The sequence below is a fragment of the Penicillium samsonianum genome, assembly GCF_028829775.1.
Source record: "Penicillium samsonianum strain IBT 33392 chromosome Unknown utg000003l_segment0_segment0, whole genome shotgun sequence".
NCBI lineage: Eukaryota > Fungi > Ascomycota > Eurotiomycetes > Eurotiales > Aspergillaceae > Penicillium > Penicillium samsonianum.
In genome coordinates this window covers 2,215,389-2,240,809 of record NW_026643261.1, presented here as the reverse complement: position 1 = coordinate 2,240,809, position 25,421 = coordinate 2,215,389, and the positions used below count along the sequence as shown (strand labels likewise).

The window sequence follows — 25,421 nt, the reverse complement described above, 5'->3', positions numbered from 1 at the left end:
GTGGCCGAGCAGTTTCCTGGTCTAGCGGTTATGATTTTCCGTTAACAAATGCAACTCGCATATGTTCCGGAAAGGTTCTGGGTTCGATTCCCAGGGAAACTATTTTTTTGTCTTTTTGCATTTGTTTCTTGGCCTTTTCTCTAAAAGGTGAATCAATTGATGTGATAGGTCCGTAGTAGAGCCATGAGACTATACCTGTGGACATCTGAGGAACAATGCAGCCCCAAACCTGGAATGCATGGAATATCAGCAGTGGAAAAAACAGAAGTAGACCACCCAAGCGAGTCAAATTAGAGACATAACATAAATCACAGACATAATCTCGTACTGCATACAAAAAAAAAACCGAAATCATGACATGGTCGTGTGGCACAAGGGAAAACGTATGAAGCATGGTAAACATATCAAGACAACCAACCCGAACGCCAGAAGAAAAATAGAAATCAAACCGAGAAAACCAACAAAACCACCGCCCTATTACTGATTCCTTTTGTACCGCTGGCTGAGACATAGATCTGGGGCAGATGTAAACATTGTGACATGCGGCGAGAGCTGGGCGATTATTTTCCTGCCAGCCTGAAGGGTTTGGTTTGGACCCCCCTTCATTTGGGCTGGGTAGCTGCCTGGGCTTTTGTCCTAGTTGGAAACCACCGAGGCTCCAGGATGTCTTTCCTCCAAGGGGGGTCAAAGTTGACAGTGGGGTATTCCGAAAGGACTTGTAAAAAAAAGCAGAGGAAAGTAGAGAAAAACAGGACAATCCAAAGGGCTTCCACGGGAAGACAACAGAAACAGAACAGTGGCATCCAAGCGGGGATTTTAAAGACGGCCATTTTCCATCCAGTGGATTCAAGGGTTTGCGAATCTTACACGACGGCCACGTCGCTCCAGAATCAATTTCTCGGTGTCACCATAAAGACAATCGAGAAACTGCATGGCGCTAGAATCCCTCAGGATCTTCGCGACCTGAGTACCGGCAGAAATAAGCTGCAGGACGTTGCGGTCATCCTTGACTGGCCTAGACTGGTGCTTGGCAGCATGGCGCATCTCCAGGGAGTTCTCTAGGACAGTGATGAGCTGCTTAATTTGGCGGTTGTACAAGAGATGAGCTGGGATGCGGCGTGTAGTAGCCAGTCGCTTCAAGAGGTGTACCCACTCCGTCCACTCGCGGTCCGAGGGGACCTTGATGGGTCTCTTGTCCTGCTCGATAGGAACACGGAACTGGTACTTTGCGATGAAGTCATAGGCACACTGGGACAGGCGGTCGTTGACCTTGTGTAGGATGCTATCTTGCTCGCCGGCATCGAGGTTAGTAGGGAGCTGGGGAAGCTCTTTATCCTGGGCTGCGACGGCCTGTGGAGAAGGCGGCTCCAGGAACTGATGTGGGCCATCAAATTCATCCCGGTTGGATGTCCGTCTCTGGGAATGATAGTGTGGGCTTCCTCTGGTTCTCTCGGAAGTTCGCTGGGTGCTTCTTTCCATGATATACTCCGGGCTTTCCGGGGGGTTCATTGTTCCAAGGTCCCGCCTCAGGGATTCTCGAGGCATGTGGTTCGGGTGGCTCCATTCATGAGTCCTGGGTTGTGGGTGGGCCTGTCCAGCTGGAGGGTAGGATAAACGTCCCGTGGGTGGGCTCATCATGTGGCTGTGGCCATCCAGAGGGACTGGAGCTCCATGGTAATGAGCCTGATGGTTAGAATCCATCGGACCGAAGGGCACTTGACGGTCGTCTCTGTAGCCATACCCGTGGGGAGTAGATGATGACCTTTTACCGCTTAGCAAAGGGAACGAAAGCGATTTTTGTCGATGATAGCCTGGGAGGAGTTTGCAATGAAGTGAACGATGACCAAACAATACCTTTGTTGATAGACCAGCGGGGAGGTTGCTGGGGTTCCATACATAGGATGCTGAGCCATGGTGCTGCTACGGAGTATGAGTTTCGGATTCCAAGAATTTTGGCACGGAAATAGAGGAGGGAATGGCGATGCTGACTCTGCTGACCTATGGCGAGACCGGGTATCAAATTTAGAGTTGATAGAGCTTGCACAAGAACCGAGACTTGCTGGCAAAGAGAACGGATAGAGTGATCCAGCCGCCAACGGATGAGGAAGGACAGGAAGCATGAAGAAAGTAAGGCCGGAGTAGTACCACAGCCTATGATAACAATTGAGAACAAGATTCAGGAAGAGCAGCGAGGGAAAGAATATATCTATTGGGAAAGTTCTTGAGCGAATGAATTCACGAAGACTGAGCAAAGGGCAGGTATTATAGTCAATTTTTTTTGGAAAGCCACTCTACTCGGGTTGAACGAATTGTTAAGTGTGCCTGATAAAGGGGGATCAGAGCCCACCCATGGTTATGCAACGGCAGTGTAACTGGATTCAGAGCCGCGCTAGAGGACTTTACGCCAGTGGCGTTGGTGGAGACAAATTATATGGAGATGAGGCCTGTTTTGCCTGGGCATCGTTGATTTCAAGAAAACTAATTGCGTAACAGGACATAGACAGTCCGTGCCGTTTACTTTTGAAGATCTCGATCGATCAAGAATAGGACCGGTGTGGCAAAGCTCGTTGGCAGCCGAGGCGCCGTGAGACGCCTCTGTGGGTGCATGGCATGACTCCGATGGCAAACATTTCATCCAAAGCCCCGATCTTCAAGAATTAGGGGAGAAGTATCAACATGCCGGATGCCGCACCATCTCTATTCTGGTTGGATAATTGTATTGGGGCAAAGCCTCGGGCAGCAAGGCTGGCGTTGGGTAGAAAACGCAAGGACAGGGGTTCTGGACTTGGAAATTGTTGAACTATGGATACCCAAATGTGCAGATAGAAGATGCGATCTGCGCCGTCGAAGGTCCTGGAAGAAATGCAAAGATGAGCTGAGGTAGGAGCAACATGCAAATACCGTGACGCGTGTAGTTAATCTGCGTTGGGCACTCGGGCTTTTTTGGGGCCCAATGCAATAAGCCGCATGGGCCATGTCTCTCTTCTGGAGACTCTTCTGGAGATCCGGGTGAAACAAAGAGGAAATCCGATATCAAAGTTTTCAAATGTGGAGAGCTCAGCTGTTGATGGTATACGATCTGCTCTTGCAGCCCAACAAGAAGCCCAATGTCTATGTTTCCAAGGTCGAGGTTGCCTAAGAATATTGTTATCAATAACACTCTGCACAGCAATAGGAGATATGGTGAAACCATTCAAATTAAGGAGCGCCTCTGAAACCCCAGAAAATCATAACTAGCGGAGTATTTCCAGGGTATCATTAACCCTAGTCATTTGCCAGGGAGCCGGAAATTCTATGTGATTCTTCATCAATGTGGCACGTTACTGCTTTTGCCGGCTTCCACTATTGAGGATGGGTAATTTTACCCCGAGACGAGAAGCATAATCCTGGATTCTTTTGGTGAGAACAATATATAAGTTGCGCGTGTGATATCTGCTTACCTCGCAACTCAATCGGATGGCTTCTTCGATACCAATGCGTGCCTCGTACCCCAGAATCTCCTTAGCCTTGTTGCCACTAGCATATCGAACGGCACATGCATCTTGTACACTTCCGCGGCTCAAAGTTGTTGTTGTTCCCATCAACCAGGTGACAGTCTCACACGCCAGCCCAGCAAAGTATGCCAGACTCTTTGGGATATGCATCTCAAAAGGCGGGAAGTGCCCAAAATGCGCCCAGATTGCTAGACAAAAATCACGGAACACGATAGGTTCGTTATTCTGAATGAAAAAAGCCTCACCTGCAGCGGTGCGGGATGATAGCAGATTCTCTATGGCCAGGACGTGCGCATCGGCGGCATTGTCGACGTGGGTGATATCCCACAAATTGAAGCCATTTCCGATCAGAAACGGGGTTTCATATTTGGCGATGCATGCATGAATAGATGGTACTAGCTGGTAGTCTCCTGGTCCGCAGAGCACCGATGGCCGGAGGGCACATGTCACCATTTTGCTTCTCGAGGCCTGTAGAACGAGCGCTTCTGCAGTAGCCTAGGTACCATATCAAAGTGCGTTAGTAACTTATTTGCTGTCGATGCTGATAATTCTGTTGATGGCTATCGGTAGTTCAAACCTTGGACTCTCCATAAATGGTTGACTTGAATGCCAAGGGCCATTCTTCATCGATGTTGGGATGAGCGGTACGCGTATCGTCGATCACCACGCTACAACTGCTCGTGTATATGAAGACTTCAACCCCACTATCCTTGGATACATCCAGCATATTCCGTGCGCCTTCAAAATTGATCTTCCATACCTCCCGTTCAAGTCGGCGACCAAACCGTTCGGCCAGATCTGGGACGACTCCAGCAGTGTGGACAACGATATCTGGCTTCACAGCCTCAAATGCTTTGCTCAATGCTTCAGTTGAAGTAATATCCACCTGAATGCATGTGGTCCTCTCTGGCAGGACGTGCTCGGGTCGTGGGGGACTTTGGTCGATGACGGCGATGACAAAGTTTGGATGTTTTTCTGCAAGAGCCCGCACTATGGCCGAACCTACGAAGCCCGTGCCACCAGATATGAGGACTTTCTTCACTGGGTCGGTCATTGTGGAAATTAATTGAGTATAAACAATATGGGGGAGGGTTGGATATGGAGGAAGGTTGGACCGGTTAGACAAAACTGTGCGACAACACAACTACATACGACATAAAACAGAACCACATCACCTCGAGAACATCTTAAATGATATTACAAATAATGCGGGAGAGAGGCCATCTAAATGGTCAGAGCTTTTTGTTTAATTTATTCAAATTTGAAGTTGGTTCTTATTTTTGATGCCTAAACTATAGACCGGTTTAATCTTAGAGACGACTCTCATGGTTGTGCTTGACGAACATCATCCTAATTCTCTTCGTCCTCGTTTTCCTCTTCATCCAGTTCTTCTTCATTCTCGTCCTCGTCTTCCTCTTCGTCTAATTCCTCTTCATCCTCACAGCCATCAGAATCCACTTGTTTCAACACTTCGTCTAGTCCAGGATGAATACCAAGATCATCGGACAACTTTTCCAATTCCTGTAACTTTAGCCATAACGATCCTGGACTCGACTCATCCCCTCTTATCTCTTGAATTTCATCCTCCGTCATAGAATTGAGGATTTCCAACATCTCTTCCGCAAGAGAGGGATCTGAATCGAACTGCATTCGCACCTCATGGCCCAGTGTATCTTTGGATAGAAGTGCAATGTTCTTCCCAATCTTGAGCATAGCAGAGAGCCCATTGAAGCGTGTCTGAGGGTTTGTGAATGGACACTCTTCCGCAATCGATTGGATGGTAGCAGCGATAATACAGGCCACCTCGAACGAGACATCGTACTCTGCTCCACTGCTTATGGAGCGAGACATGATTTTAATCATGTCCCGGAGTGAACTCAAATGACAGTCGAATGTGAGAATGGGATCCTGTTCTTTCTCCCGGATGACACGAATGGCATCGTTCACCATGCTCATAACGTCGGGATGGATTTATGCTGCTTGTGTTAGAATGTTGGTGACCGTCTGTGGATGCAGCTGCTGGATGCGCTGGGAAATCTCTTCTGGTGGCGGTGCTGTCGTATTGATGTGGATATCGCCGATAGTATTGGATCGCGCGCGTTTAACGCCTTGAGGTTCAGACATGGTTGGTAGTTCTAGGCAAGATGATCACTAGATGGGTCAGGGGGACAAAGACTCCACGAGAGAACAAGATGATCCTGTACAGTAAATGAGGTGATGTAAGAAGAAGGAAGTTGAAGAGCGTAAATGATGGCCAAAAGTCAGAGGGGTCAAACAGAAAGATCGGGGGTAGCTACGGGGGCGGATCATGAGGATATATGATAAACACACACCTGAGCATGTTTTTGGATGCTTCTTAGCCACATGGATATTACGCCCCCAAGGATACAGGAAGCATAAGCAGCCGACTATTCCAACTTGCCCATTATGTTTTTAGCCCTAGGACTTGGGAGACTGGAAATGAGCTATGAGTATAACTATAAAATCAGCCTAACGAGGTCTACTACTATATTGTAGTAAGCACATTCATGGAAGGGAAGTACGGAAATATTTCAAGTCATAATCTATACACTGTGTCACATTGACAGCTGCAAAATCACCAGCAGAGCACACATAATGCGAGATACGCAGACATCTAATATACAGATCCTTGACCCAGGTATTATCCCAACAGTCACAAAAAGACTAATCTCGAAAAGAGAAAGCGCTGCGACTAACCAACAAACTCCAAAGTAAATGCAAGAAGAGAAAACAGTCTCCCCGGTGGGTAGCTCCCCCAAATCAGAGATAAGCCATAAGGATAATCGCAGACTTATAGCACACGGCACAGAACCAGCCCACCAAGCTTTTTCTCAACACACTCGCGAGCTTCTAGAATCCCCCGGTCTGTAGAGAGGTACAGACTCTCACCCGGCGAGCGAAGTCCGGCCACAAACCCGGATTCCTCACCACGAACAACTCGGCGCAGTCCCTCCACATCAATGTTGACCCGTCGGGTGGGCTTGCTGACCATCTTGATCTTGCCCAGGACCGACTCATTTTGCCAGTACTTCAGGCCGATCCACAGCCGCCTTGATGCGACATTATCGCGCGTTATTGGCTCAATGCCTTCGGCTTCATCGTTGACTGCAGGGTAACCGAGGATGCCGTGGGCTGGAGGAGGAGTCGGACCTCCGCGGGCCACGGAGGAGATGTAGCCGGAGTTTTGGAGGGCGAGGGAGAGCTTCAGGTGGAGGTTGCTGTTAGGAATAGAGGTGAGGGCGAGACGGGCCTTGGTGGCATTGTTCAAATGGGCGCAGACGGCAGAAAGGTTGACGAGAGACATATTGATTTCGCGACGGCAGCAATTAAGCTCTACCGGCGGCCGTTCGGAGAGGAAAGAGAGTGGTGGGATTGATCAATTGCGGAAGAGGAAGAATGACGGAGATCCCGGATACACGAAAGGGAAGACCGAGAAGGACCACAATGGACTGCAATTGTCTGGGGAAGCAAAGACACGGCAGGAGGTGTTGTAGCTGACTGAAGATGCGATGATTTGGGGATGGAAATTTTCGGATAAACTGTACTTCCGGGTCGCGGTCTTGTCCAGGTACCCGGTACTTTCTCGCCCGTAGCGGAGATGTGTGATGACCAGGTACTAGTACCGTCCTATCACATCACATCTACATCTTCTAAGCGCCCAACTTGCATGGCGGTTGATGCTGGCATTTCACAGGTTGAATACCCCTCAGTCCAAGATATAAATAATAAACGTAAGTTCCTCTTTTTCTCTTCCCCCTCAACTTGCTGCCATCGTTGTATACTTGCATTCCGTACTTTGAATTGTTAGACATGCCACCATCAGCGGGCGAAGAGCGACTTGTGACTGTGTGAGTTGAACTGACTTCCCCGCAGGTCGATATGAAGCAGTTCTCGGATTGTGTCTAACAGCCGGAATAGTTTTGCGGATATCCACTACTATTTCACAGAGCCAACCCGAAGACCCTCACCATATCACCACCGCTTTGATAAAGGCTCCTATGTTTATATTTACCATGACGCCTTTCAGAACAAGTCCCGGATTGAAATTGCCAATAATCCTGGATCTCCAGAGCAGGATGCATTCTGTGGAGGCTTGAACAATGTTCATGTACGACACTCTGCTCAATTCCCGACACTTTGTACTTTAACGGTTGATGCACACACGGCCTCGCCCCAACAGCAATATAGACAAGATACCCCTCAACGTGAGTGGCGTCTGCCTAGTGGAGACCCACGCGATGACCCCAATGAAGTCCGCGATTTCCCTCGCCTGCATACATTGGATATCTACTTCTGGACTCAAGAAGATGCAACCGACTTCCTGGACACCGTCGTCCGGCTTCTATCCAGTGCCCAGGTCGAGACTGACCGAGAGCCAGCTCCACAACCACAGCAAACCGTGAGCTCTGTAGTCCAGCAACTTGAGACCGTTGCAGTCTCCGACCCTGCCTACCAGAATGGTCAAACGCGCAACTCACGATCAGAACCCACAAGCACAGCGGCACCAGTGCCAGAGGCGCCCCCACAAACCAGCAGCTTCCCCCCGCCCCCACCAAGCGGACCTCCAGTTGATCAACGATTAAGTGCTGTTTCTGCCCCCGCCGAGGAAAAGAAAGACGCGGCCAGCTTCACCCCGCTCCCATACAATCCAGCTGCCCCAGCCGCCCCGGAGCCAATCCAATACCGCGAGAAGACCCCGCCGCCAGAGGACGGGATGAGCGGCACCGGCCTCGCAGCCGCAGTGGCAGCCGATAGCGGCATGCCATATACGCCCCCGCACCAAATGATGGGCGGCGCAGGAGGCGTGGGCGGATTTGCATCCCCACCCCCCTCAACCCCGGGGCTGCAATACGCAGGCCCTCCAGTGGCAGCGCCGCCAACATTCGCCTCACCTCCGCCCAGTGCGGGTCTACAACATTCAAACTCTTTCTCTACTGCCCGATCCTCGGTCCACAGCCCCGGTATGCCTGTCCCTTCATACTCGCAGTCGTTCCTCGGCGAGCAGGGAGGTCAACAGTACAGTGCGAGCCGGCAAGGTTCAATGTCCTTCGCTCCACCGCCGCAGGATCCGAATGCCCATCTATATGACCAGCAGGTCTATGGGGCTGCCCAGGTCCAGGCCCAGTCGCCGCCTCAGTATCAGGCTGGGGCGGCGGTGCCGATAGGCGGGTTCTCGAACCACTCCTATGACCAGACTCAGGCACAGCAGCAGCAGCAACACCAGCGTACTGGCTCTGAATATGATATTCATAGCCAGCTGTATAGACCCACTGAAGTAGAGGCTAGCTCTCACTATCAGAAATATGCACAAAAGGCCATGAAGAATCCTGGACAGCGGCCGAGGAAATTGGAGGATAGAGCAGAGCGATTGGAAGGTGGTATGAATAGGTTCCTGAAGAAGCTTGAGAGGAAACTTTGAGCCTCTTTTTTTGGGTGGGTGTTTGACATTCTGCATCTTTCTTTCTTGTCTGAGATCTCTGCTGGTCATGATCACCTTGAGCGCTTTCTGGCAGTACTATGGAAACCAGGATAAGAATATCATTTAGCTTCTCAATTTGATGAGAAAATGGTAGTATAAAAGCTCTGAGCCCCGCTATATTGATAAATCAAGATGCTAAATTGGATGATGCTCCTAAGCGCTAAGAATAATATGCTCACGAAATTGGTACAGAGTATGCAAGAGATAAACAAAGAATAATAAGACAACCCAAAACACTGATAGATGTAAACATGCTAGCATAGAGTAAGAAAGAGACACGGAAGAATGGATGGTGAAAAGGTTGAGGGTAAGCCTTGATAAATGGATAAATAGAAAGAGGCTCACGCTTGGAGAGATAGAAGACAATAGTGAAGAGTATGATCAGAGAAGGTTAAAAGGATGTTCCAAAATTTACCAGAAGCGGAGATGGGCCAGCGAAATCCATTTCAGATAAACGCAGTGCAATTCTGATATAGAGCGCCTAGTTCAATGCCAGACTGGCAATATCGATGGCGACGTTGCGCGACTCAGCCTCAGTTGCGGTTTGCGCATCAGTGGCAGGCTCCTCAGTAGACTTGGCTTCGGCGGGGTTCTCCTCTGCGGCCTCTTTCAAAGTTTCAGGGATAGTAATCTCCTTCACTGGCACATCATCATCTTCTTCGGGAGCCTCGACGTGGACCTCTGTTGACTCCAGAGTCTCGAGCACCTCTGGTTCAGGGATCGAGATTTCTTGCTTCTCATCGACCTTCACTTGATCGCCAGCCGTTGGGATCGCCATGGTCTCTGCGGCAATCTCTTCAGCTGTGGTGATGGTCTCAGCAGCCTTCTCTTCCTCAACATCCTCAGCGATGGGCTCAATAAGGGCCTCAACAGGAGCATCCACCTCAGCCTCGGCTGAAGCCTGGTCCTCGTTGGAATCGATAGGCTCAGCCGACACCTCTGTAGCATCTTCGATTGGGACGGGGTCAGAGGAGCTCTCAGTCACTATCTCCTCGACGATCGGCTCAGGCACTTCAATTGACTTCTCAGTTGACTCAGCAGATGCGATGGCAACTTCAGAAGTAGGCTCCTCAACCTGAGCAGGGGAAGCGGTCTCCTCGACTGGCTTGGAAGCAGCCTCGGTCTGTTCCACAGCCGCAATCGGAGCGGATTCCACTGTCGCAGGCTCCTTCGGACTGGCTGTGATAGGCTCCACAATGTTCTCTTTCTCACTTTCCTGTTTCTTTTGGGAAGGCTTATGTTCATCTTTCCGTGGCGCAGGTTCCTTGTTCAGAGCCTGGGATTTCTGACCCTGAGGTCGAAGGACGGTGCTCTTAGGCTTCACCTGGTGGACGCCGCGATCTGGCACCCTCCCGGTTGACGGCCTGGGGGCCTTGGAAACAGAGGTTGTCTTGGTGACAGGCTTTGCATCGGTCTTTTCATGAGGATGGGACTTGTTCGCAGAGCTAGCAGTAGGCCGCATCATTCTCGCAAGGAAACCCTCATTGACCGGCTTAGTGCTTGTATCATTAGCTGCCTGAGCGGGCAACGAAGGGCGAGAAGCTTGTCTGCGGATACTGGTACTAGGAGTAGTGGCACGCGACTGGGCCCCAGTTGCACTTTTGAGGGATGAAGGCTTTCTTTTGAGGGTTGATGCACTGGTAGCAGTGCGAGTGCTCGGAGCCGCTGTGCTCCCTAGCTTAGCAGCAGATGCGTGGGTTGACGTATTCATCGAGCCCGGTACACGGGCAGGTTTCGGCGGGGATTTCATTACTGGCTTGCTGGATACACCTGCGGCATGTGGCTTTGAAGTATCTTGTGCCGGTGCTGAGCCGCGGGTTGACCGTGTTGTTGTCTTAGGATTCAGTGAGACACGACTCGGTTTGTGGGCCAGAGAGTTGACGCGCTCTTTAGCCACTTCGCGAGCTGTGGGCTTGGAGCTTGTATTGTGAGCAGCAGGCTTCGCGCCAGTTGAAGCTGCAGTAGTTGGCACGGCCTTGCTCGCTGCATTACGGGCAGAGCCAACTGAGGAAGGCTTCTTCTTGATCACTACTGACGAATCTGACTTTTGCGAAGGGGTGTCGGAGCTTGTCGACTTGGAATCCGTGGAGGCAGAGTCCTCTGTCTGCTTTGGTGGGGTGTTTCGTGACCGAAATTCGGTCTCAGTGCGCGCTGCGGGTTCCTCCTCGGCAGTCTGATTCCGTTCACTCTTGTTTTCAATGGCTTCCTCCGGTCGACCCTCAGCCATTATCTGTCCGAGAGTCGCGTTCTGTGTGTGGTCTAGGCGACTGACCGGGGTGGGGGAGATCATACCCTGCCGGCCCGACTCCGCACCCCCCGAATTGATTTTTGGTCCAAACATTCCAGGACTATCACTGCGCCCACTTGTTTTCCTCAACGGCGAAGCAGGATTCGACTGAATGACCCCGTCCACAGTGATAAAGCTAGCCCTGACCTTGGACAGCTGCCGAACTGTTCCTGAGGAGTCTGACGCAGTTGGCGATCGGCCACGAGGCGGCGGAGAGGCGATAGGGCTTTGGCCTTCAAACTTGGCTAACAAGCTGCGTACCCCAGGGTGATGGGGATTGTTATCGGACATTATTGCTGAGGGTACGTCAGTCGAACAAGGGCGTGTATGAATCGAGGGGAATCTGGAAACGCGTATGCAAAACACAGGGGTGCTCCTGAAATCAGGTCGAAGTGGGATTGTTGTGAAGTCTAATCGGATACAGGCAGATCCCACTGCATGTTCCCAGTAGGGTTCAGGTTCAACGCGTCAAAGTCGGATTGAGAATTGGTATGAGACAAGAGGACACAGTGAAGAAGGGCCGATCCAGAAACTATTACATACATACGCGCTAGTTAAGGCTAGCGTATCCAATAGGCCAACGCCTTGCGTTGTACTCCGTACTCCGTACAGAACTCCCTGTCTCAGGGGCTTTCATTTCTATGTGACAGGTGATTTCATCCTTGAGGGGTCTGATTAATTTTACCGTACGGAGTACTGAAACCCCCTGTGAGGTCTGAAACATGGGATCTGGACACATTTACAAGTGGATCTCAAGTAAGGGGCATTGTGTGCCTGAGGCAGCATATAAACACAGATCTACCCGAACTGGTTCCCAATTTGGGCTCTACTTGCGAGACTTTGATGGTTTCAGTACCTAGTTATATGTATCTAAATATGTAGGTATATATCTGATAGCCAAGGCATGTGTCCCAGTTTGCGGGGTATAGCGCATGGCTTTAGAGGAAATTATATGGTGATAATAGCCAAGAAATACAATTCTCCTCACGATTAACGTTGGAAAATAGATTGGAAAATGTCGCTTTTTGATAGTACATAGCATGTACATCACTTGTACCTCAAGGCAAAAGCCCAATTACCCGTGGACTTCATACTTGGAAGTCCACGCAACCACCTGATATACTCTACCTTTCAGCCAATGAGAGAATCTCGGGACATGTCCGATAGGAGCACGTGACGGTACCAGATCCTAGACGAGGCTTCTCCAACTCCCTTAGCTTCTTGGAATTAATATGAACTTATGATTCATAATGGTTGGTGTGCCTCGGAGCAATGGCTGCTCACTCTGTGTTAAACGCCGAGTCAAGGTGAGTGGATTATCTACGTGAAGTCCGGTTAAAAAGTCTCACGCCATATTGATAACACCACAGTGTGATCAAAGACTTCCTGGTTGCGCCAAATGCGACAAGTATGGGCAACCTTGCCCTGGATATGACCGGGGCTTCAAGTTTATTACTGGAAAGCCATATCGGGATCGGCGTCAACCCAATCCAAGGAAAGATACAAAGGACGGAACACGTTCTATGAGTGCAACCTCGAATTCTGAAGTTGATCTTGAGCCAACCTGCCAGGCTCTGGCCCAGGGAGAGAAGCCATCTTCTCTTATTTCCGTGGATATGAATGTTGTGCAACATCTTTGTGTCCTCATTGATGATTTTTCTCAACCATACACCCCCACTCCAACACATGTTGTGGTCAAATGGTTTGGGTTTCTTCCCTCCATTTATGGCCAAAATCGGGTATTGGATGCCACCATAAGGTCTTTCACAGCACATCATTTTGGGCGCAGTACCCAAAATACCCAAATGGTGTCGTATGCCCGATCAGCTTATGGGGAAGCCTTGCGCGGGCTCCGGAAATCGCTGGAAACTCCCGCGGAAAGTCTATCGTCTCATGTATTTTGTGCAGTAGTGCTGCTATGCATGTATGAGGTAAAGAATTTCCACTCCGAAGTGGTTCATTTGTCAGTGACTGATCATATACAGCTTTTCACAGACACCGAGAACCCAGAGTCGTGGATGAAGCACGCCAAAGGGCTTAGCCAGCTGGTACAGATTCGAGGGCCAGATAGGTACAACACTAAGCTTGATATAACGTTACTCAAAGCTGCCCGAGGATTGATTGTAAGTTTGAATTATGGAATTTTGCCTCCAATCTTCTTCAGAAGCATTGTAAATCAGTTGCAACTTGGAATAGACGCTCATACTCGAATAGGTGATGCACTCAATGTTCTCCGGTGAGGAGTGCTTTTTAGCCTCCGATGAGTGGCATGATAAGATGCGACAGCAATACACATCAGACTTGCCCCCAGAAATGCACAACAGCATCGAACTATTCTTTGCATATTTCACATATGCTCCAAGTCTTGTGCATAAGCTCTATGGTTTGAGACATGTCGACGTTACTAGTGTCGAAGCTCTACAAACAATCTCAGAGGTCCTGTCCAAAGCCCTCGAGATGCAGATGAAACTGGCTATATGGTATGAGCAATTTTCTCAACTCGCACCACCGCCAACCGAAACTCTCTCCTCAACTGGGGATGAACTATATCCGATTATCCTCACATATACAGACGTGAGCTATGCAACGATCTACTGCGGTTACTATTCCTACATGGTAATCATTCATGAAATTTTGAAGACTTGTGGCTACCCCGGTGAGCATGGAGCCATGGTTGCCTATTTCAGAGATCAAATTTGCAAGTCAGTCGAATACAACAGTGTGGGAGTAATGGGTCCATACCGAATGGGGTTTCCTCTCCGCGTGGCATTCGAAATTGCGGATCCAGTGACAAGATCTTGGATCTTGAACCGCCTTGAACAATTTTCAAATATCTACGCAGCCGCTCAGCCAGAGAACTATCAAACCGTCTTGTGATCCAAAGCAAAGTGCATTCAATTATTATGAGTCAAAGCCAACTCCCCAGGCCATTCTCCAAGGAGTACCTCGCTGCGCCATTTCACTACCGGTCTCAGAAATGTCCAAAGTGAACCAGCTCAATTCCGCGTCGATTCCAAGTCATCATATACGATGCGCTTAGAAATGATCGACGGCCAAAACGGTTCGGCTACAGCGCGTGCCGCCAAAAACAATACGACAATGATGATCTCCATCAGAAGCCCCATTCCAACCAAGATGCCGATATCACCAGTGGCTGGGTTGAACTTTGGGGGTCCATACTCCAACAGTAGGAAATAAATGATCCGAACCAACAAAAAGGGCAGAGTCAACACTGTCAAAAGTACGGCGTGGTGACCCGACTCGGGAAGGATCGACCGCGATTTTACCGCAAGCCAACCAACAAGACCGCACACATAGGCGAATGTGACAACAAGAACAATAGATCCAGCTTCTCCCAATGCGCGCATGTTGATACATCCGCTCACCACTGCTAGAATGATGGCGATGAAAATCGGGAAACGGAAGAAATGCAGAGCAAACCGGGTTGGCTTGGTCCATCTCGAATTCCCAGGACCAGTTTCTCCGGATTGTCCACTATTTGTAGCAACATCGTCAACATATTTCTTTTTTTTTCAGAGTAAAGCAAGACTCCCAGGGCCTAGGGAATATTCAACATACCACCGCAATAAGACCAAGCTGACTTCAAACAAGAGGGGAGAAAGGCCCACGCTTTGCAAGATGGATTCAGCAATGAGCATTGGCTTCTCCGGGTGTGAGCTGGCAAGCACCAGGGCCGAGCCCGCTATGCGAACTATGAAGGATTTCAATAACCATGTCTTTAAAGTTGTCGGAATGTCTTCCACTTACTCTGTGACAGAAGGCCAACCATACTCCACCAAGAATAGAGCACACATCGTCCGATACTCTTGTTCTTGTTGTGGTGCCAGTATCGGCACTCTTGCATGAATCTTGTGCTAAACTGCGCAACGTGGATGAGAGAGTATATGACAATCTCTGCAATGGCAATATTCCGCTTCCCAGTTGAGATTGGCGAATCCGATGAACGGGACAGAAGATTGAATGCCATAGTGAGCTCTAGATTCGAAGAAAGAGTTGACAATAAGTTTTGGGTGATAGTGAAGTACAGAATCGAATACAATGATGAGAAATGGAGTGCGATTTGGGCTGCTTTAAATATCTACTCTGGGAGTTGGGTTCAATCTCTGTCGAAGACTTTGTATACTCGATGCAAGTGGATCTACATCGCGGTAAGTGACCCCTTTGGGTTTAGCGTTTATAGTGTTTTTTAGTGTGGATAGACTTAAATGGCTGCAAAGATTGAGAAGCACAATGAAAATATACATTTTAAACTTCGGCGAAGCCATGAAGGACCCTTGGAAGGTGTCGTCCATATTTAACTTCGCGAGAAGTGACCCGTTTGGGTAGTCCGAGCTCACATACGTACCCGCGTAACCTTGGAATAGTTTCCCAGCTGACTGTATCGTTTCATCTTGAAATGGATAGTCAAGCAGACACACATTGCTTTTTGATCTTGTTCTGTCATCTGTATTCCATAGAATGTGAGCTAGAAAGGTAAGTCTACAACAACGTACTCCGTATGGGTCCCCGGGATTAGGATATCGGATCAACAATAATCCGATACCCGTATACAAAATGCAAAGCTCCGATGACGGCGATTGTCGATTTCAAGAAAGCAACTCTGCAAAAAAGTCTATCAAAATGGCTGCTGCCCGGACACTTCGCATTGGTACAATCGCCCTTGTTCTGCGATTCGGTGGCTCGGCAATTGACTGACATACCCGGAATCTCATAGGTCTCATCCCCGGAGACGGTATCGGACGGGAGGTCATCCCGGTACGTAGCTCTCAAGATCTGATATGCGAGCCAATTCACTGACTGAATGTTGCTTGATGCAATATAGGCCGGTCGTCGGATTCTTGAATCCCTTCCCTCGTCCCTGAACCTCAAGTTCAGCTTCGTCGACCTCGATGCTGGCTTCGAGACCTTCCAGAAGACTGGAACCGCTCTGCCCGACAAGACCGTCGATACCCTGAAGAAGGAGTGCGACGGTGCTCTCTTTGGTGCCGTCAGGTAAGCCACGATGTCCTTGCTCAAGCATGCGCAATTCCGGCTGACAGTTGCTCCCAATCCAAAGCTCCCCTAGCACTAAGGTCGCCGGCTACTCATCGCCCATTGTCGCTCTCCGCAAGAAGCTTGACCTGTACGCCAATGTCCGCCCTGTCAAGACCACCGCCGGCAACAGCAATGGCAAGCCCATTGACCTGGTCATCGTCCGCGAGAACACCGAGGACCTGTACGTGAAGGAAGAGCGCACCATCGAGGGCCCTAACGGCAAGGTCGCCGAGGCCATCAAGCGTATCTCCGAACATGCCTCGTTCCGCATCTCCAACATCGCTGGTGAGATTGCGCTCCGCCGCCAGAAAATCCGCGACGCTGCCCCCGTTTCTACCCGTGACCAGCCCATGGTCACCATCACCCACAAGTCGAACGTGCTCTCCCAGACCGACGGTCTCTTCCGTGAGACCGCGCGTCGTGCTCTTGCCGCCGAGAAGTTCTCCTCCATCTTCGTCGAGGAGCAAATCGTCGACTCCATGGTCTACAAGCTCTTCCGCCAGCCCGAGTTCTACGATGTCATTGTCGCCCCTAACCTCTACGGTGACATCCTCTCTGACGGTGCTGCTGCCCTTGTTGGCAGCCTGGGTCTTGTCCCCAGTGCCAACGTTGGTGATGCCTTCGCTATCGGTGAGCCCTGCCACGGCAGTGCCCCTGACATTGAGGGCCAGGGTATCTCCAACCCCATTGCTACTATCCGCAGTGTTGCTCTGATGCTCGAGTTCCTGGGCGAGGAGAAGGCTGCTGCCCAGATCTACGCTGCTGTCGATGGTAACCTGGATGCTGCTCAGTTCCTTACCCCCGATATGGGCGGAAAGGCCACCACCCAGCAGGTGTTGGACGATGTCCTGAAGAGACTGTAAAAGTAAACGTGTATATAATCCAAAGTTTGCATGATACTTAGAGATGAATTTATTGTTTTCCTTGCATGCATTGACAGCCATTTAATTGTATAAAACCTGTATCTATCTTAACTGCATACTCTGTTAAACCGAGAGATGTATTACTCAACATCGCCGGACGATGGCTCCGGCTCCCAGTCAAACTTCCCTAGGCTGTCTTTACGTTGCTCACTCTTGCTGTGATCTTTCTTGTCTTCAGTTTCGCTTAAGACCACCGTGAACACCACAGCAAGATACACCCGTCCGGTTGAAACATCCTTGAGCGTATACCGCAGCTCATGGTTCTTCTCATCCACGTACTTCATGATAGGTAGATGGAATCCAGGAAGACGGACAGAGAAATCTATTATGATCAGTGAGCCGATGATCCCAATCAAAAGAGCAGATCCGCGTTTTACTGACCCTCGAACGCCAAATAAGGATTTCCAAAATCAGCGACATACATCCTCCCAGGTTCAAAGTCAAACTCCTTTCTATTCGCCTCGTCCTGGAAATGTTTTCTGCGCCCCTCGACTGTTTCGGGGATATTAAACTGCTGACGCACATTCGCAGCATCTTCGCTATAAGAACCTTCTTCAATAATCTCTTCATGGAGCGTGGGCACCTCGTCTGATTTCCGCATCTTATCTCCAATTCGGAACTGGTCCCACGATGCCAATGCCGGGCTGTACAAGTATGGCTGATCAGCGTAGACATCGCCGTCTAGACCAGGGTCGAGGGTCCACTTGACAATCCGTAGCGCGGCATTGAATCCCGGAGGTAGGATGTCGCGGATTGGGTGATCGAAGTCATTGCCAAAAAAGAGGTTGTTGCCGTTCACCGGCTCTTTGAAGATTATTGAGAAGCATATGGAATATAGGTCTTTTGTATGTAGGGGGTGGTCGAAATATGGGCTTGTGGATGGTGATCTTTCGGGATAGCCTATTTGACGGATGAGCTCCGTTCTTTGACCGAATAGATGAGAGCAGGGGTATTACCTGTGTAGTCTTTGATCCGTACGCAGAGACTCACAATAGCGTGTTCGTTCTCGATTCGTATTGTCTCGCCATTCACAGGTACAACTTGTTGAGTCTTGAGGTTGTAGTCTGCGCCTGCCGTTACCTTCAAGCGGTGCTTGTGTGCGTTGGTATCCTGGCCAACCATGCTTGGGGTGGGTAGTAGAGCGAGTTTATGAGGCTTCGCGCGAAAAAAAAAAAGGGTATATTGTTTAACAAGGTGTTAGTCGAAATGTAGTTGTAGCGTGGCTACCGAATCTAATTTTATAGGCTTGACGCCCAACAACGTCATCGTTCTCGAGGACAATCAAGTATTGATAAGGAGTGACAATTTGATGTTGGAGTTCTCACCACAACTGGGCCCAAATGACAATAAATGACTGAAGATCTCTGGATAATTTTTGCCAACATTATCAGTGTTGTGATCTACTAATTGTTCCAAGGTTTTCAAGTGCGTTGATTTAGGTAAGATAGCATGCATCTTCCACTAATAAGGAGAACTGTTTAAAACAGCCAACATTTCGCTGTACACGTAGGAACGGTGTTATCTTCACAAGGCTTTCTATTTGTTGATCTATCCAAGTACTTCGTATGTAGATGCAAACACTCAGCCCTTTTCAGCTGGCCCCCAAGTCTAAATTGGGAATGACATCACAAACCCCCGGAAAGGTCACAAACTGGAATTTGATTGGCTGGAGCGGTACGTGGCACCCAAAGAGGTTAGTTCGATGAACCCTAAATGAGTGGAGATACCAAGACTCTGCGCCTCCGGGCACCTGGTGAGATGAGCTATATAAGTAGTCTAAATTTCCCTTCTAATGGAATAATTCATTCCAGATCAAAGACAAGATCAATACAAGACTCAACTTTCAAATACTGTCAAGCAAACACAATGGCTTCAACCGATACCCTTCAACCCATTCAAACCTCTTCTACTTCCAAGAATCCATTCTTGACAGCCGACTCAAACAAAATGGCTTCATCCGATACTCCCCAATACGCCCAAACTCCCTCCAAGAGCTCGGTCTTTAACGTCGACTTTACATGGAAGAAGTGGAAGGCCATCGTGTCTGATGCCAGCAATCCCTCAGACCCCTTATACACCATCCATTATTCCCCATTCAGTCTCGCAGCCAACATGGTTTTCAAAAAGGCCCCCGACGATGAAATCATCGGCATTGGCAAGCTGAACGCAGTCTCTATCAACGCTGACTACGAACTACGTGGGCAGAAGGCGCACCTTCTAGCCCAGAAACGCTGGCGGACGGTGTACACCCACCGCTCACTCAACTTCTCCGACACCGAATCTCCAGTCACAATGACATGGACCAGCGATGCCGGGTTCAAAACCTGGGACTTTGTCTGTGTCGATGAGCAGCAGATGCCCGTGGCGAAATTCACTGCCAATGCCTGGGGTGTCACCAACATTGGCAAGATCGAGTTCTCTGGCCCAAAAGCAGATGATAGAGCTGCACAGGAGGAGATTATGGTTACGGGGATTACCTTGTTCTATTGCATGATGCTTCGCTGTAACAACATTTTCAATCTCTTTGGGGCTATCTTTGCTCGACCGGGGCACAAACAGCATATTGAGCCTCAGCCCAAAGCTATGACTAGCGAGTAGGCTTCGAAATTTGCTTGGTTTGCCTAGGTTGCTTGGGAGTTTATTTTTGCTTTTGCAGACAGATAGATATACCATTTGATTTATAATGTTTATGATACATAGCCTTGAGTATATTATTCCATGATATATGTTTTAACTATCCCCGAGTTCTGCTTTACAGTGCGGCCCAGTCCATCTATATACCTCTCAAACAAGGTATCTCCCGACCAAACATCATGGAAAGGAAACATCACGACCAAGTGAGCCAGCAACCCAATAGCCTATCGCTCCCCGAACAATATTATTACTCGCCCAGTTCCGATTCGGATACACCCGATGGGCCAGCATGACCATAAAAGTATCCGACGCCCGATCAACAACTAGCGTGGTGCCAGTGAAGCCCGTGTGGCCTCCAGATAGCATATTGGCTATGGGTTCCGAGAAATAGCTCTGATTGAGCTCGAGCCCGATACTGTGCTCATTACCAGGGAAAGCGGTCTTAAAAATTCGTGAAAATCAAGTCTACGGTCTCTGGCTTCAGTATCTGCTTGCCGCCATATGTGCCGTTATTCAAGATCATTTGACAGAAGATTGCCACGTCCCCGGCAGTCGAAAAGAGACCGGCGTGTCCGCTCACACCACCAAGAGCCCAGGCATTCTCGTCGTAAGAACATGATTTGAAAGAAAATGCGAAGATTGTACAAGCCTTTATTAGAGTCAAGACATAGATGAAATAAATAAACAAAAAGATCGAGATTGTATACAAAAACTAAGCCAAATCCAATGCGGGAAGATGGATATTGCATCCGACATCGCTGTTGGCATCCGAAAGGTCATTCTCCAGTCCCTCCGCCGAGATCTCGACACTATCCACACGTCGCCGGTCCTTGCCACGGCCAACTTCGACATCAACATATCGGGCGCTAACGGGTGTAATTGGCTCACTCCCACCGCCAATTGTAGTGCCATCTGACATGAGATCGTCCGATTTCAATTCCCAATTGGCCGCACGAACCTTGGCTCTGCGACGTTCCGAGTTGATAGTCTCCTTCATGTGGGCGAATGATCGCACTTGATCTGCGGCCCACTTGTCCAAGAGTTCATTTCGAGCTTCGACTTCTAACTGAAGCTGTTCTTCAAGGCCGGTGTTGACATTCTGAAGACGCTGCATTTCACATTTGGCACCATATAATGATGTGGTGAGGTCTGAGATGCGAACATTGAGAGTCCCAGTCTCTGCTTCGTGCATTTGAGATTCACTGGTGTTTTGCTCAAGGGTCTCGATGGCTCTTTCGTATTCCTTCTCAAAAAGCTCCACCTGAGCCATCAAGTCGCAAGCCCGAATTCGATTGTGCTCGACCGTTTCCTCCAATTCTCGGATGCGGGACTCGGACTCAGAGGCAGTAGCCTCGGCCGAACAGCGTTTTGAGCGTTCATGTGCCACTTGTTTCTTGAGCTTCGATATCTGCTGGGTGTAGTCCTCCTTTGTAGCCGTGTTCTCCTTTTCAAGATTGTCGATAAGACTTTCGAGTCCCTTCACTTCATAATGATACTTGTCGAGGGCTGTGCTTAATCTGTCAATCCCAATGGCCTGCTCTTGGCCTTCACGCTCGAGGTCTTGCATTCGCATCCGCGTGTGGAGCATATCGCTCGCGGAAGATGCGATTGAATCTTCGAGAGTGTCAATTTTGCTTGCAGCTGCCTCATATCGGTGTAGTAAAGCATCAAATTGCCCCCGGAGAGCCCTTTCCCGGCCGAGGGAGCCGTTATGATAATGGCGCTCTGTCCCCAGATCTTTTGCCAGTGACTCAACGCGCCTCACCAGCGCACCTAGAGTTGCCTTGCCGTCCTCGAGACCGACATTGGCAGTTTCACCAGGTAGCGCACGCTCAAGCTCGAGACGAGCTGAGCGGAAGTGGTTCCGCATGTCGGATATGACTTCCTCCACGCCGTCCCCGGAGAATCCTAAGCCGGAGCATTCTTGGGTAACTCCTTCAAGAGCCTCGGCAGCATCTGAAGCACGAGAAAGAGCATTTTCCAAGATCGTCATCATGTTCTTAAAGAAGTCCGATGGTGGAGACGACTGGCGGAAAAGGCTATTTGTAATAGGGTCATTGAACCCTGAGATTCGTGATCGACATGCGTTGAACAAGTTGTTCTTTTCTTGCCTGGCAGCTTCCAGGTCAAGGGTCAGGGACTGAATGTCGGATCTTTCTGTATTGATTGAAGTCTGCATTTGGGTGGCGCGAACGGGCGTTTGGGGTTCGTCGAATAGCATCAAGCTATCAGTGACGGGTGGATTATGACTCCGAGTACCACGGAAATCAGGGGAGCTGGATACAATGACAGCACTGTCATTGAACATGAAGGTCTCTCCGTCACCGTTCGTATAGGGAGTGGCGTCATCCAGACTATGATTAGAAACCACTGATACTCCCTCGCAAGATCTGGGTGTGTCGGGTGTCATCCAATAGGACTCAGCCACCGAATCTTGGACCTCAAAGCCCATTCCACCTTGTTTCATGGTCCTGAGTTCATCTCTCAGGGAATCTCGCTCTTGAAGCAAAGCTCGCATGGTCTTTTCCATGTTGCGCGTCTCACGCTTTTCGCGCTCAATGTGATTGATTTCATCACTCAATCCGATTCGCCGAATTCTTCTCTGCGTCCGTGTATCCAGGATTTGGCGCAGCGGAGTAAATTGGATCCTTCGCTCGTTGCATGTTTCATCAAATGGCTCCTCCATGTCATACGACCGCTGGAAGCGTGGTGATGGGGCAGACCTGCGTCGGGATTTGCGGCTAGGTGTGCAATCCCCAGATCCTGTCTCGAACGATGTTCGACGCATCGCTGGAGTCAAGCCGGTCGACCCAATATCCTCATCATGCAATAACCGAGGGCCTGGGTCGGAAAACCGAACTCTCTTTCTTGATTTCTTTGGTGTGACTGATACTGCTTTTTGCTGTTGATTGAGGCCCGCATTTTCTGGAACCGCTGCCAAACTCTGTCTAGTCCGGCGTGAGATTGGTGACTGGCTTGTTGAATTTGAGAGAGAGCTCTTCCGTTTCCTTCCTGACCGAGTGATGTCCATGTTGGAAAGGGGAGTATATTGGAACAATTGAAACCAAAATAAACGTTTTACAAAATCAAAGTGTACACAGGGATAGGCTTATAAAAGAGAATTCTATAGATCACAAAGATGTAAACAAACAAAGTGGGGCTCTATAGGCAACAGGGGCCCAGACGCGTGCCTACCCAGGTGGATGCATGTTTCCTATTCCGGCAAAAGAGTAAACAAGATGCTTCTTTGGGCGATCAGGTGACAGCAGGACATAAGGTTCCACGTGATATTTAACATATTTAACACATGTCGAGATATATCGAAAATAATGTATGTTCAATCTAATGATCTCTTCGTTGATTGATATTTAGCTACCTGGAGCAGATCGGGAAGCATATTGTAAGATCAGAGAGAGCTACTCCACACTGCCACAACACGTACCTTATCGATAGCTCCCAAGTTTCCATCTGGGCAAATTAGCTCCAAACACAAAATTGGAAAGCTGAGCAGCTTTCTCCAATCCAAACCCTGCAATATTGGCAATATTTGGCACATTAGACGTCTTCCCTGCTTGGTCCGATTACCCTTCTTATCTCCGTGTGACTTCATGCATTTCCCCCCATTGGGTTTCCCAGTGATGTCATTTACGATACTCTGAAGAGGCTCAACCATATCACTTATCTCTTACAAATCTCGGCGCATAAAAGGAAATATGGCGACTACCACCAGTCCTAGCCAGGTATGTCTAAGTATTGCTCTTGATAGAAATCACCATGGACGACCCTGTACTCACATTTTGATGTCACAGGAACAAAACGACGACGAGCCAGGTAATGATGGGCAGCTGTCTCCTCGCGCAGGTCAATTGTCGTTCTTTGAGAAATTGCCCGCTGAGATTATTCAAGATATTGCGTCTTATCTCTCAGCCCCAGATCTCGCCTGCCTCGGTGCCACTTGCCGGGCCCTCGTCGATCATGCATCAAATGACTTGCTATGGGCTAACCTTGTGAACACAAGACTGCCTGCTCCTATCCAAGACTCAGGTCCCTTTGGTTCATTTCGTCGTCTCTATCTTGCATATCACCCCTATTGGTTCATTTCTCAGCACAAGATCTGGTTCGCAGACAACGAACACACGGGGATGCTGATCATAGCTCGATATGATGATCGCCGGGGTGTGATTGAAGCATACCGTGTCGTTGCAGAACGTGGCACTCCTCAATTTCAAATATGGATATCACATCCAGAAGTTATGATTCAGTCTTTTGAACCCCGTGTACATCTGGTGTTGGATGATCCTGTCTTGTTTCTCAACGACCCTAATCCGTCCTCCCACACAGCCCCAATACAATCCTTTCAATCAGTGCTAGAGGAACAACGTATGCCCATGGCTTTGGATGCCCGGAATATCTACACCTCGCTGTCGCCTTGCTCAGCATTTAGCCCTCGAGGACAGTGGGTCAAAACCAATGCGCTTTGGCCACCACGAACCATCCCGAGCAATACACGCACAGTTCGTGCTTTGAAGGACTCACAACCGCCAATACTGAAAAGTTTGTCGGAATTGTCGGAATCGTTCTTCCGTGTCAAGAAATGGGCGAGCCCGGGGTATATGTCGTCGCCAGTACCAAACGAAGTGAGCCTAACTTACTCAACTCTCGATCCCGCCCTTTACACTCCCACTACAGAGAAACCCTACCAGGGGATTTGGGTTGGAGATTACTCAGCTCATGGGTGTGAATTCCTGCTTTTTCTGCAGAAAGACATAACGCCCATAGCACACGGTGATGAGAACGAGTCGCAGATAATGGACACGCAGGACGAGGTCGAACATGACACCAAGGAAGATATTGGACAGCGAGGTTCGTTGCAAGCCGTCAAGCTGACAGGTGACCCCAATGTTCCTCGTGGCCAGTTCTCGTTTGTTGCCGAAGACATTGGCTCCAGAGGCTTGATTAGTGTCGAGATGGAAGAGCCTTTTGTCGGCGCCCGAATTGTGCGTTGCCGCGGTCATGTAGCCGGACTTGGGTTCCGTGACGGTAAGCTCTCTTACTAAATAACCCAAAGCGATCTTTTCTAACATGTAATTTGCTAGACACCTACATTGACTCACAACTGATCCTTATTTCTCCTGATCACATGGCTCATTACTGGAAGGAAATGGGCCATGTCTCTTATTTCCGCCGTGTGGACATTGGCGCTCTACTACAACATATGTAGTTCATATGTAATTGACTAGCATGTTTTTGTGGTTTTTGTTTTACTTTGTTCAAATTTTTTTCTGTTACATACCCTCATGTTTTTATGTTGTCTTTATCGAGTCGTTTAAGTTGTGATATTGATTATTGCAGACTGTCCCGATACTTATCATCTAAAAGGTCAGTCCAGCCTTTACAAAATGATGGATTCGCCGCTGAACTCTTGAATTTCGTAGATATATCTGAGTGCAGCTATGCGGACAAACAACAAGTCCTCCAAAGCCTACCGGAAGCGAGAATTGTATAGGCTTCGGACTTCATTATTTGTG

The 25,421-nt window shown here is 49.1% G+C and overlaps 14 protein-coding genes across 14 annotated transcripts; 5 read left to right on the top strand and 9 right to left on the bottom strand.

Annotated features, from left to right (window-relative positions):
- Window positions 1-221: 221 nt before the first annotated feature.
- On the bottom strand, window positions 222-2,276 carry N7471_004432 (uncharacterized protein). Its single transcript, XM_057277151.1, has 3 exons — window positions 1,999-2,276; window positions 1,855-1,920; window positions 222-1,762 (listed from the first exon to the last, which is right to left on the bottom strand). The coding sequence occupies exons 1-3, from the start codon at window positions 2,118-2,120 to the stop codon at window positions 847-849; spliced, it is 1,104 nt and encodes a 367-aa protein (XP_057136761.1). The 5' UTR covers window positions 2,121-2,276; the 3' UTR covers window positions 222-846.
- Window positions 2,277-3,320: 1,044 nt separating this feature from the next.
- On the bottom strand, window positions 3,321-4,548 carry N7471_004431 (uncharacterized protein; the record flags this gene model as incomplete). Its single annotated transcript, XM_057277150.1, has 2 exons — window positions 3,321-3,989; window positions 4,072-4,548. 2 exons carry the CDS (start codon window positions 4,546-4,548, stop codon window positions 3,321-3,323), a joined length of 1,146 nt encoding a protein of 381 aa, XP_057136760.1.
- A 296-nt stretch (window positions 4,549-4,844) lies between these two features.
- On the bottom strand, window positions 4,845-5,450 carry N7471_004430 (uncharacterized protein; the record flags this gene model as incomplete). The annotated part of the gene is made up of 1 exon (XM_057277149.1): window positions 4,845-5,450. One exon carries the CDS (start codon window positions 5,448-5,450, stop codon window positions 4,845-4,847), a length of 606 nt encoding a protein of 201 aa, XP_057136759.1.
- Window positions 5,451-5,465: 15 nt separating this feature from the next.
- On the bottom strand, window positions 5,466-5,618 carry N7471_004429 (uncharacterized protein; the record flags this gene model as incomplete). The annotated part of the gene is made up of 1 exon (XM_057277148.1): window positions 5,466-5,618. The coding sequence occupies one exon, from the start codon at window positions 5,616-5,618 to the stop codon at window positions 5,466-5,468; it is 153 nt and encodes a 50-aa protein (XP_057136758.1).
- Window positions 5,619-6,306: 688 nt separating this feature from the next.
- On the bottom strand, window positions 6,307-6,819 carry N7471_004428 (mitochondrial 37S ribosomal protein uS8m; the record flags this gene model as incomplete). Its single annotated transcript, XM_057277147.1, has 1 exon — window positions 6,307-6,819. One exon carries the CDS (start codon window positions 6,817-6,819, stop codon window positions 6,307-6,309), a length of 513 nt encoding a protein of 170 aa, XP_057136757.1.
- A 506-nt stretch (window positions 6,820-7,325) lies between these two features.
- N7471_004427 (uncharacterized protein) lies at window positions 7,326-8,934 on the top strand (the record flags this gene model as incomplete). The annotated part of the gene is made up of 2 exons (XM_057277146.1): window positions 7,326-7,363; window positions 7,434-8,934. The coding sequence occupies 2 exons, from the start codon at window positions 7,326-7,328 to the stop codon at window positions 8,932-8,934; spliced, it is 1,539 nt and encodes a 512-aa protein (XP_057136756.1).
- Window positions 8,935-9,475: 541 nt separating this feature from the next.
- N7471_004426 (uncharacterized protein) lies at window positions 9,476-11,572 on the bottom strand (the record flags this gene model as incomplete). The annotated part of the gene is made up of 1 exon (XM_057277145.1): window positions 9,476-11,572. The coding sequence occupies one exon, from the start codon at window positions 11,570-11,572 to the stop codon at window positions 9,476-9,478; it is 2,097 nt and encodes a 698-aa protein (XP_057136755.1).
- A 959-nt stretch (window positions 11,573-12,531) lies between these two features.
- N7471_004425 (Zn(II)2Cys6 transcription factor) lies at window positions 12,532-14,158 on the top strand (the record flags this gene model as incomplete). The annotated part of the gene is made up of 4 exons (XM_057277144.1): window positions 12,532-12,588; window positions 12,652-13,212; window positions 13,267-13,404; window positions 13,496-14,158. 4 exons carry the CDS (start codon window positions 12,532-12,534, stop codon window positions 14,156-14,158), a joined length of 1,419 nt encoding a protein of 472 aa, XP_057136754.1.
- A 119-nt stretch (window positions 14,159-14,277) lies between these two features.
- Window positions 14,278-15,269, bottom strand: N7471_004424 (uncharacterized protein; the record flags this gene model as incomplete). Its single annotated transcript, XM_057277143.1, has 3 exons — window positions 14,278-14,776; window positions 14,861-14,993; window positions 15,050-15,269. 3 exons carry the CDS (start codon window positions 15,267-15,269, stop codon window positions 14,278-14,280), a joined length of 852 nt encoding a protein of 283 aa, XP_057136753.1.
- Window positions 15,270-15,856: 587 nt separating this feature from the next.
- lysB (homoisocitrate dehydrogenase lysB) lies at window positions 15,857-17,260 on the top strand (the record flags this gene model as incomplete). Its single annotated transcript, XM_057277142.1, has 4 exons — window positions 15,857-15,950; window positions 16,017-16,057; window positions 16,125-16,294; window positions 16,359-17,260. 4 exons carry the CDS (start codon window positions 15,857-15,859, stop codon window positions 17,197-17,199), a joined length of 1,146 nt encoding a protein of 381 aa, XP_057136752.1. The 3' UTR covers window positions 17,200-17,260.
- Window positions 17,261-17,339: 79 nt separating this feature from the next.
- On the bottom strand, window positions 17,340-18,451 carry N7471_004422 (DUF1769 domain-containing protein; the record flags this gene model as incomplete). The annotated part of the gene is made up of 3 exons (XM_057277141.1): window positions 18,216-18,451; window positions 17,641-18,159; window positions 17,340-17,581 (listed from the first exon to the last, which is right to left on the bottom strand). The coding sequence occupies exons 1-3, from the start codon at window positions 18,379-18,381 to the stop codon at window positions 17,340-17,342; spliced, it is 927 nt and encodes a 308-aa protein (XP_057136751.1). The 5' UTR covers window positions 18,382-18,451.
- Window positions 18,452-19,125: 674 nt separating this feature from the next.
- Window positions 19,126-19,857, top strand: N7471_004421 (uncharacterized protein; the record flags this gene model as incomplete). The annotated part of the gene is made up of 1 exon (XM_057277140.1): window positions 19,126-19,857. One exon carries the CDS (start codon window positions 19,126-19,128, stop codon window positions 19,855-19,857), a length of 732 nt encoding a protein of 243 aa, XP_057136750.1.
- Window positions 19,858-20,605: 748 nt separating this feature from the next.
- Window positions 20,606-22,924, bottom strand: N7471_004420 (uncharacterized protein; the record flags this gene model as incomplete). The annotated part of the gene is made up of 1 exon (XM_057277139.1): window positions 20,606-22,924. The coding sequence occupies one exon, from the start codon at window positions 22,922-22,924 to the stop codon at window positions 20,606-20,608; it is 2,319 nt and encodes a 772-aa protein (XP_057136749.1).
- A 682-nt stretch (window positions 22,925-23,606) lies between these two features.
- On the top strand, window positions 23,607-25,114 carry N7471_004419 (uncharacterized protein; the record flags this gene model as incomplete). Its single annotated transcript, XM_057277138.1, has 3 exons — window positions 23,607-23,633; window positions 23,703-24,933; window positions 24,990-25,114. 3 exons carry the CDS (start codon window positions 23,607-23,609, stop codon window positions 25,112-25,114), a joined length of 1,383 nt encoding a protein of 460 aa, XP_057136748.1.
- Window positions 25,115-25,421: the final 307 nt, after the last annotated feature.